Source organism: Salmo salar, chromosome 04 (assembly GCF_965601325.2).
Source record: "Salmo salar chromosome 04, fSalSal1, whole genome shotgun sequence".
Classification (NCBI taxonomy): domain Eukaryota; kingdom Metazoa; phylum Chordata; class Actinopteri; order Salmoniformes; family Salmonidae; genus Salmo; species Salmo salar.
In genome coordinates this window covers 59831376-59842078 of record NC_138294.1, presented here as the reverse complement: position 1 = coordinate 59842078, position 10703 = coordinate 59831376, and the positions used below count along the sequence as shown (strand labels likewise).

Below are 10703 nucleotides of genomic sequence, written 5' to 3'. Positions count from 1 at the left end.
TCAGAGGATGCATCTTGCAAGTACTTGGCCTCTATTATTGGTTGACCTGTCATGATATATTGCTTGTTTGTTTTTTGCTCTTGAACGTTTTGATTCTATGAAAAGCGCTATAGAAATGTAATGAATGATTAATTAATATGAATAGATTCATGTTAATCGTAATAGATTACAATACATCATGGACAACACAACCGCTAACTAGGCTTACTTTTAGTGCTTATTTTAATCATTCCTAACAAAAACTTGTTTTATTATTAGCTATGTTGTTACATTTTACCATAGATTAAATGACCAGATACTTACTCAGCAATTGTATGTAAATAATTAAGGGCTACAATCAGTAAAATAGTTTTGGTCCGAAAGAAAGAAAATCAAACACTGGAAGTAACGTTCAGAATTGGCGCTGTCCGTGGTGCTGACATCTTGTTTAAAATCCTACTGGCTTAGCCTGTCACCTCTCCTCATTTGATGCAGGCTACGTTCTCTGCACGGATGACGGAGAGGCTTCTAATGAATGAACACAAGGGTTGAATGGACAATTGTCAATGTTAGAATGGACAGCTGGTGGGCAGCACAGTAACCCTTAAATGGTTAGAACTTCATACATTTGTTGACGCAGGCAACATGCACGCAGCTTTCAACAGTAACTGTTAGCCAAGGGATCATAGCATACCATAGTGGTTCATGGCCACTGGGGGACACGTCTCCCATAAACAAGGACGGCGGACTCGTGACGCGTCAGGGATCGCCAATGCAAATGTGTATGCTCCCTCACTCCCTGCCATCTAGTTTTGTAACGATCTGCTCTTCCATGGAGAGGGAGAGAGAGTGGAGAAAGACGAGGAGCGGGGAGACAATTCTTAAACGTAACAATACAAACGTGGCTTCACTGGTTTTGGATATAAAATAGGAGCGAATATTTTAGATTTCAGAATACGTGGGAGAGAGTTTCGACCCTGAATCTGATAGCCTTCTGTATGATTACACGCAATCTTGAACCGTCGACAATCAAGGTAGGCTAAACGGTATTCAGATTTGTATTTTATAACACTGATTATGCATTATTGAGTAAATGTGCGCTTTGCAACTTGTTTTGATCCTCCATTGGGTGATATATGTTATTATGCCTTATACATTACACAGGTAGATTAACGCTGACAAAAATCATAGTTTATTATTTGACAGCGGGCATTATTTTCGAAAATGTTGCTTATCTATAGACTACTTCTAGAAATCATTAGAAATGCTGATCAGTTAGAGAAGTTGGCGGTTCGTGAAACACTAGAAACACATGATGTGCTCTGTGGTGGGAGCATAGTGTATGTGCAAACTGTTGCTTCTCTTGGTTGGTAGCCTAGTATTATGAACAAGATCCCGAGAGGTAGCCTGATAAGGTCGAAACAGTAGAAAAGTCATACTATTGGAATTAGTGGCAAAAAAGACCTAAAAGGAAGGGTCATGGCCATAATACTGTAACATTACATTATGGTCTGGCTGCTGTCTTTGTGCAGACGGTTTAGTGCTGATTGCACCCCACTGGGCAAAACTGGTTGAATCAACATTGTTTGCACGTTGTTTCAGTCAAAAAAAGCATGTGACTCTTTGATTCAACGTGGAAAACTGATTAGATTCTTTCATCCAATTTAAATCCAATTACACAAACTTTTTTGTTGATTTCACATTGAATTCACGTTAGTGAATGCAACCTAATGTAAATCAAAAAGTAGACTTTGAACTGATATCTGTGCCCAGTGGGACAGTGAAACCTCTACTGTTAGTGGCTTTCATCTCTTGCCTGTCATGCACTACCTGGCATTTCTCCACTAACCTACTACTCCAGAATTAGAGAGAGAACTTGTCCAATTGAAGAGCACTAATTTCCATGTCTTGATCCGAGTTGCTGCTTGAACGTAATTGGTTTGTTATGGTACTGATCATCAAAAGATAGTTGACAAAGCCCAATCACAAACACCAGCCAGTGTGGAGCTTTACAAACGTACCAACACACTGATTTAAGTCAGGGAAACAGCAATATAATACAGATGGTGCTGTGATGCTGTCATGCTGCCAGTGTAATTGAGGCAGAATGGTGGAGATTTACGAAGCAAAGACAAGCGAAACAGAGAAACTAAGGATGTGCTGTAGCTAACAGGAAGATAACCTCTTCCCACACACCCATTAACACCAGATATAGTATCATACCAGGTTCAGAGGAAAGACAAACAACGAATAGCAAGGGAAATTACTTAATGCTCAGTGCTCTAGAACAGAAACACAATCCTATATGTCAACATGAGCTGAAATAACTTAATGCTCAGTGTTCTAGAACAGAAACACAATCCTATATGTCAACATCAACTGAAATGACTTTATGCTCAGTGCTCTAGAACAGAAACACAAATATGCCAACATGAACTATGGATCTAATCCCCCGAGCTATATACGTTTCCCTCCTATATTCTACAGAGGTCATATACACAGAGAAATATGTTCTGCCAATTTACATCAGACTTGCTTGCTTCTATTTTGTTGCCCTAGGTTTTTCCAAGAAACTACTGGCTTCCAGGGCTTGCTGGCTGTTCTGTTCCCTTGGAGATTACTGTAAAGTCTGGCGCTGCTGTGACATATCTGAGGGACCTGATTACACAGTGGTCCTTTTGGTTACCAGTCCAAAGGCATGGCTATGAACCACGAAGAGTCATTAACCATCTAAGGCTGCAGCCAGGTAGCCTACCTACTGTGTGACTGGACTGATGGGGCCTTGGGAAGGTTATAATGAGGTTTTAACCCTCACCATGCTCTCTGGAATGGTGGCTCACTAAGGGTCAAAGAGCCACCAGCTGAACAGTGGGGATGGCCACGCCCCTCTACAGGCTGCGTTGCTTCCTGCGGCGAGCTCAGATGCTCCTCCTCTTCCTGGGGATCGCCTACCTTATGGCGGGGAGCATCCTGCTGCTGCAGCGCTCCAGCCTGACCCTAAAGACCGCTCAGCCACCAGGCGACGCCAGTCTCCCTTCTCTCATGGCACTGCCAGCGCCTCCCACAGCCGTGAGGGCCTCCCCCGGCCTGGGCCTGAGGGCGCGCTCCAGATGGGCAGCCACCCAGGGTGTGTTGGGTGGTGGAGGGGGCATCAAGACGGGGCGACACTGGCCCACGTCCCGACACCTGGGGGTGCAACACCTGCACCACCGCTGGTTCCACGGTCTCATACCAGACACGCAGGAGCAGAGAGGTCCTCTACAACGCAATAAAAGCTACAAAGGTACCACCTACCTAATGTAACATAATTTACTTTGAGCGCCAACATGTCTGTAGTTTAACTGCTGACTGCATACCAGATCTGGGTTGAAATTGTATTTATTCCAGGCTTAATGACAGGACTGACAGGCTCAAATCTGCTGAAAATCTGTGTTACCTCTGCTCAATAGTGTGTTGTACTAAACAATTCATATTGTATAATGTTGTACAAAAGGATTTGTAATATGGCTTTTCATTTACTGTTTTATTTTGACATGGCAAGGGACCTACATGGGCTGCTTCATGCATGATGCCAATGAACAAGCCCTGGGGGGAACCATGCTGTATGATCTGCGCAAAATGACCAGCTCTTTGTGTCAAGACACCTGCTCAGAAAGGTAATGAGTCTAGAGGAACCATGGTGAGCTGCTGCTATTTGGTTAATTATTCTGTCTCAGTCACTGGGATGAATAGGTCCTGTGTTTCAATGGGGAGCCAGGTGGCAGGATGGTGGTGGTGTGTAGTGGAGGGCCAGATCTGTGTTAGAGATGCAGAATGAGATATAGTGGGTATTAGGGGGTGTTAGTAATCATTAAAATTCATTACACAACTGAATAAATCAATTTATGACAAAACATTTAACAGGGCCTTATTTCACAGGAAGTCTAGAAGCAGGAAATGATTGCCACGAAAACAAATAGCCAATGCAAACATAATCAGACCATATGGACTGCTGGGAGGATATTCAGCCAGAATCATAAGCCTGTTTATGGTGGGGCTCAAAGCAAATGCTAAAAGGTCATTTTGGATATCTCCTCTCTTTCCAAGGAGAGAGGATAAAGAGACTTAAAGTAGGATGACTCATATAGCCCTTGGGATAAAAGACCCCCATCATCCACCCAGAACTATTACTGTGATTTTGTCAACAGTGAAAACTTACCAGCCAGCACCACTGAGAAATTAACGCTGGGCTTCACTGCTGCCTGCTCTGATTGATTCAATTAAAATGTTTAGTATTTATTTACACGCTGGCCTGGGGTTATGCAATCTGGTGTCCTATGGAACAAGGTAGCCCAAGGCTAATGATAGCCTGTGATTAAAGATAGCCTTGTTCTTATGATAGCATGTGATTAAAGATAGCCCTGGGCTAATGATAGCCTGTGATTAAAGATATCCCTGGGCTAATGATAGCCTGTGATTAAAGATAGCCTTGTTCTGATATCATCTGATTAAAGATAGCCCTGGGATAATGATAGCCTGTGACTAAAGATAGCCCTGGGCTAATGATAGCCTGTGATTAAAGATAGCCCTGGGATAATGATAGCCTGTGATTAAAGATAGCCTTGTTCTAAGGATAGCATGGGATTAAAGATAGCCCTGGGCTAATGATAGCATGGGATGAAAGATAGCCCTGGGCTAATGATAGCCTGTGATTAAAGATAGCCCTGGGCTAATGATAGCCTGTGATTGAAGATAGCCTTGTTCTAAGGATAGCATGTGATTAAAGATAGCCCTGGGATAATGATAGCCTGTGACTAAAGATAGCCCTGGGCTAATGATAGCCTGTGATTAAAGATAGCCCTGGGCTAATGATAGCCTGTGATTAAAGATAGCCCTGGGCTAATGATAGCCTGTGATTAAAGATAGCCCTGGGCTAATGATAGCCTGTGATTAAAGATAGCCCTGAGCTAATGATAGCCTGTGATTAAAGATAGCCCTGGGCTAATGATAGCCTGTGATTAAAGATAGCCCTGGGCTAATGATAGCCTGTGATTAAAGATAGCCCTGGGCTAATGATAGCCTTGTTCTAAGGATAGCATGGGATTAAAGATATCCCTGGGCAAATGATAGCCCTGGGCTATGATAGCATGTGATTAAAGATAGCCCTGGGATAATGATAGCCTGTGATTAAAGATAGCCCTGGGTTAATGATAGCCTGTGATTAAAGATAGCCTTGTTCTTATGATAGCATGTGATTAAAGATAGCCCTGGGATAATGATAGCCTGTGACTAAAGATAGCCCTGGGTTAATGATAGCCTGTGATTAAAGATAGCCCTGGGCTAATGATAGCCTGTGATTAAAGATAGCCCTGGGCTAATGATAGCCTGTGATTAAAGATAGCCCTGGGCTAATGATAGCCTGTGATTAAAGATAGCCCTGGGCTAATGATAGCCTGTGATTAAAGATAGCCTTGTTCTAAGGATATCATGGGATTAAAGATAGCCCTGGGAAAATGATAGCCTGTGATTAAAGATATCCCTGGGCTAAGGCACTGAGGTGAGTCAGTGGTGTATGTCTCCCTCTCTCTGCAGTGGTTACCGGTTCGCAGGTCTGGAGTACGGAGCAGAGTGTCACTGTGGTAACCGCATCAGCAGCCCGCGGGCCCAGGAGGAGGACTGTAGCCTGGGCTGCAGAGGGGAGAGGAGGGAGAGGGGAGCACCCTGTGGGGGCGTGGGGCGCCTCTCCATCTACAAGGTGGAGGAACAGCTCCCAGGACAGAGGAAATGTGAGTACACGCAACCTGGTATAGAGCACTGGCTGACTGAGCGGCTGTAATGTGCTTGACTAATCTCTGAACCCAGAAGCACTTCACATGTGTCCTGGCCAAAAGTGTCACGAGAGACCAGTGCTATACTAATGCATGCACTATATGAGCCGTAGCCACTATGCAGTTTAGTCATTTCCCATCTAGGGTAAGTAGATAATAGGTCGATTTCTATGGGCAACATTTGATTTAAGCTTGGCAGTGTAAGACTAATATGTTTGCATTGATCAACATTGCAGCTCATAAAGAGAAAATACATTGAATGCATTTAGCTATGTTTATAAGCTGTGGCCTGATGTCTGCATACCTCTGTTCTGCAGTCAGAAATGTCCGCTACAGTGGCTGCTTCAAGTTGCCAAAAAACACCACCATCGTCTTCCCTGTCTACTCCCTCCAGTCAAACTCCACGTCACAGTCCTGCATCGAGACCTGCACAGATAAGGTTTGATTCTGTTCCCAGCAAGAAACCCTGAAAACCACTGAACCATTTATTTAATCTTCACCACCAGCCCAGACCCCAGTCTTCCTCACACAGACCCAGGGGTGAGGTATCATGGATCATGGGCTGTCTCTGTCTCTGCCCCCCTCAGATGGTAGATTAGAATGGCATGGCTCTGTGTGATGGAGCTACTGGAACACCATTTGACTGTTTAAGGTTAAATGTCCCTCTAATGAGAAATAGATGGGCGCTGTAATCAGTCCTTCAACACAGTCTGGGTGCATCAGTAGGGTCCTCTGCTCGACTTTACTCTGCTCTACACACAAATGGCTGGGAGACAATATTGAATTTGATTTAGCCTATTCAGTGTGTGTGTGTGTGTGTGTGTGTGTGTGTGTGTGTACACTTTTGTGCTTTGTGTGTTTTCACATTTGTGTAACTCCCAGTGTCAATAAACAAAGAGCACTGTCAGAGTCAGCCTCCATAGAAATTATAACTCCATATAGTGTGGGGGTGGTGCGGGCTATGCTATGTTGAATAGAAAAACTAGGACAACTTGTGCAAAAAATATCTGAACTTGGGAAAAAAAAAAAGGAATCAAAGGAAATAGGACAGGGGTGGTTCAGACATCTTATATAACCCACCCATCCCGTTACCCAAGGGTGAAATCACATCCAATCCACCAGAGGGGGAATGAGTGCCCAGTCATATTCCTTGAACTGTAAATTACTGGTTGAAGTTATGCCTCTGATGTTTTTAATGGTCCTGGTTCGGTACTGCAGGAGCTCCCACTGGCTGTGTTGAGGAACCCACACTGTTACTGTTCCCGGGCCTCGTCTCTGTTTAGACTGAACCAACGTCTGCCACCAGACCAGCCATGTCTGGAGACCAACGGCACAGCACACACTGTTGCCTCCACATCCCGTTCAGACCAATACTACTACCAGGTCTACCAGACACCTGTGCTTGGTGAGAGTCTTGAGTAGCCTTCATTTTCACTTATACTACAGTCCAAGATTTCAACCATAAAAATAACATACTGTCAAATATTCAGGCTTTATACTTTACTGTAACTGTAATTTAAACTCTTAGCAACAGCATGCTTCAATACAGTAGCTCAAAGATAGATCAATGGCCTGTGTCTATGGCGGTGTTCAACCCTGATGTTTCTGCCTCATTCAGACTCCAGGTGCAAAGAGAGGACGTTTCTACCTGAGAGGTCCACCTCCCTGGTGGCTCTCTCCAGCTTCCCCGGAGCTGGCAACACCTGGGTACGCCACCTGATCGAGCTCGTGACAGGCTACTACACTGGCAGCTTCTACTTCGATGGCACGCTTTACAACAGAGGTGAGGCTGAATGTGATCACAGCTCAGGTGTTGTGATGGATAATAATAACATATACCAGGAATGATTGATGTTTCTCTCCTGGAATATATCATTATATCATTTTCAAGCACGCGCTACCATTTTCTAAACCGTGGGCTCTCATAGAAAAATTCTAATGTATGTACTTGTACAGTACTTACAAATATCGATGACAGTAACTTGATCTTGACCTTTAGTGTTTTGTGACACGTGGCCTTGCGGAGGTTTGATCTTCTTGTGTATCTGGGGTTTTCTACCAGGTTTCAAAGGGGAGAAGGACTACTGGAAGAGTGGGCGTAGCATCTGTGTTAAGACCCATGAGAGTGGGCAGAGAGAGATCGAGATGTTTGACTCTGCCATCTTACTGATCCGTAACCCCTACCGTTCCCTCGTGGCAGAGTTCAACAGGAAGTGTGCGGGACACCTTGGCTACGCCACAGACAAACAGTGGAGGAGCAAAGGTAACACAACAATCACAGCTCAGTGGTTTGGGAAATGGACTGGGGGTTATGTGCCAACTAAGGCATGCACAAACCATTAAGGCATGCAAAAATGAAACACATAAAGAGATTTTGGTCAACTATTGGTCAAAAGTCTGTTTCAAACAGACAAATATTCAGCTGCCATATTGCTGCATAAACTGAATGTGAGATGTCAGCAATGTCTGCGCACAGCACACACTGATCAGATACCTCGGTTTCTTCTCTCCTCTGTTTACCTCAGAGTGGCCAGAGTTTGTTGACAGCTATGCCCCCTGGTGGGCGTCCCACGCTCTGAGCTGGCTGCAGTTTGGCCGTCGCCTGCTGGTGGTGCACTACGAGGACCTGCAGAGGGCGCTCTTTCCCCAGCTCCGCCTCCTCACCTCCTTCCTCAACGCCACCATAACGGAGGAGAGGCTGATGTGTGCCCAGAGCAACCAGGACGGTCACTTCAAACGCTCTGGTAGGGCCCAGCGGCCCTCCTTCGACCCCTTCACAGCGGAGTTGAGGAGCACCATTGACTCCTACATCAACACGGTGGACCAGGCCCTGAGGGACAGGAACCACAGCGGCCTGCCACACGACTACATACCCAGATGATCCTCCTCAGCTGATCCACACTGGAGTCCAAAAGGACACGTCAACAAATAAAGGGGAGGGGGAAGGTGTAATCTCTGCCACCACTCCAAAGGTAGTAGTCCAGTCTAGTCATTAGCATGGTTGGGTTAAAGGTTTTTAGATGTGTTGGAGAATTCTGTCAGCTACAGAACATTTTCAGAAGAGTGACTCAGAGGGAAAGTGACTGTATGAACACACCAATGGGTAATTGTTTGACACACTTGACATGTCGAACCCACTGTGAGTGGCTGCCGAGAGCGTAGTAACATTGAGTTAAACGTCAGTGTAAACTGTCAGTGTCACTGGGATAAAAACATGGCTGAACATTACAGCTCCTGCTGAAAGGTCTCAGGGCCAGAGCCAGAATCTCTCTATTAGAAGAAAATGGAAACATCCCCCTTTTCACTGCAGGCGTTGGGAGTATGGAGCAAGTGCCTGTCTGCAAAAACAATTCAATCAAGCATTGTAGACTGAGGCTTTCAGCTTTAAATGGAATCTTTAGGTTATTTCTGTTTGTTTGGGATTTTTGTAATGTTTATATCAGTTTTACTGGTAGAGGGCAGTTAAACAGAAAATGTGCCATTCAACAATGTCGATCGGATCGTTGTAATGGACTTATGCCAATTAAATCTCCATATGTTTAGCTCTATTGTCAGCTTTTCCATTACTGCTGGTGTTCGGTCATATACAGGCAGTTCTACACATGTATTCCTGGTGGTTTGTATGTTTGTAAGTGCGTTCCAGCTCTCCGAGAGCCCTAAAGTGACACGACATTGTGAACAGGCCTTTTGTATCACGTTCTGTACCTTATCTTGTTCAAATTGTGGCTGTGAATCTTGGTCAAATAGGTTTCTAATGTTTATCAGGGAGAGTGTAGGCTACCTCGTGAGAATAGAATACTTACACTTGAATGCAGTTTCACAAATGATCATTTTAATTGCATGCCTATTGTTCAGTCTGTGACAGCAAACAAGTCAACACATTGGAAAGATAATGTCCAGATAGGCATTTAAGATAAACAAAAAATGTGTCATAATAAATCTAAAAGCTGGATCCATGCACAGACAGACGACAGCAGTGGCATAGTGGTGGAACAAAACAAACAGTTTAATTAGAAAATAAAAGGTGTGACTCTCTCTGGATGTCTGCCATTGAATTTCACACAAAGACAACAAAACGAATAAAATCATTGAACCCTATAGTTTAAATGAGATGATTAACTATTAACATAATGATGTGGGCCCTAAGCCACTGAGAAGAGCCACTCCCTATCGAAACCCTCAATGATACCATTAACCCATCTGTCAAAAGGCTGAGTCTAACTCATTGTCATTACTCATCGGCTCTTACTCTGGCACAAGGGTGACAACTATAGTGTAACTAGCTCATTGAAATATAGTCAATGCATTGCTCTCAATGTTTTTTCAAATGCACAATTTATTTGTTTCATCCAAAATAAATAAAAACTTTTGGACTATAAAATCAAGTCAACAGTTAAGTTATAAGAGCACTGCCGACTAGAAAGTCAAAGGTTTTGGATTAATGATACTCTAAAACTTTCAGAAAAGCATTTGAAGTAAAGTTGCTCAGGGTAAGTCTAATAAATTATGCATCTTTTGAAAAGAGTAAAGTATGAGAAGCATTTCTCAGGGGGATGTTCATTAGAGGTGCAGAGTGAAGTGCTGTAATGAATGATATCCAAACTGTCTTTTCCTGTTAAAACTCTGACGGCTCTTAATTGCTGCGTCCAGAATGACAAGTGTGAAGTCGGCCCATCATGTTGATTGCCTTAGCTACTAGAACAGGTCTGTCATCTCACTGTTCTCTCTCTCTCTCAATATATTCTCTCAGCAACACTTTACAGTGTGAATACTAGGGTTCAAACGAAAGCTGAAATAGTGAAGCAGAGGCATATGGGACCCCTGTGTGGTAGCCTGCCAAATAGCTTTTTTTGTACTGACAGGGTGTCTGTTGAATTGACGCACCAACCAGGCGACTCCATCTGCTAAATAACATGT

The 10703-nt window shown here is 44.0% G+C and overlaps 1 protein-coding gene across 1 annotated transcript; it reads left to right on the top strand.

The window, feature by feature from the left end:
- The first annotated feature begins 466 nt into the window (after positions 1-466).
- Positions 467-9821, top strand: LOC106603547 (sialate:O-sulfotransferase 1). Its single transcript, XM_014197384.3, has 9 exons — positions 467-1013; positions 2539-3262; positions 3521-3635; positions 5551-5744; positions 6104-6225; positions 7005-7191; positions 7405-7569; positions 7849-8049; positions 8312-9821. Exons 2-9 carry the CDS (start codon positions 2854-2856, stop codon positions 8665-8667), a joined length of 1749 nt encoding a protein of 582 aa, XP_014052859.2. The 5' UTR covers positions 467-1013; positions 2539-2853; the 3' UTR covers positions 8668-9821.
- The last annotated feature ends 882 nt before the right edge of the window (positions 9822-10703 follow it).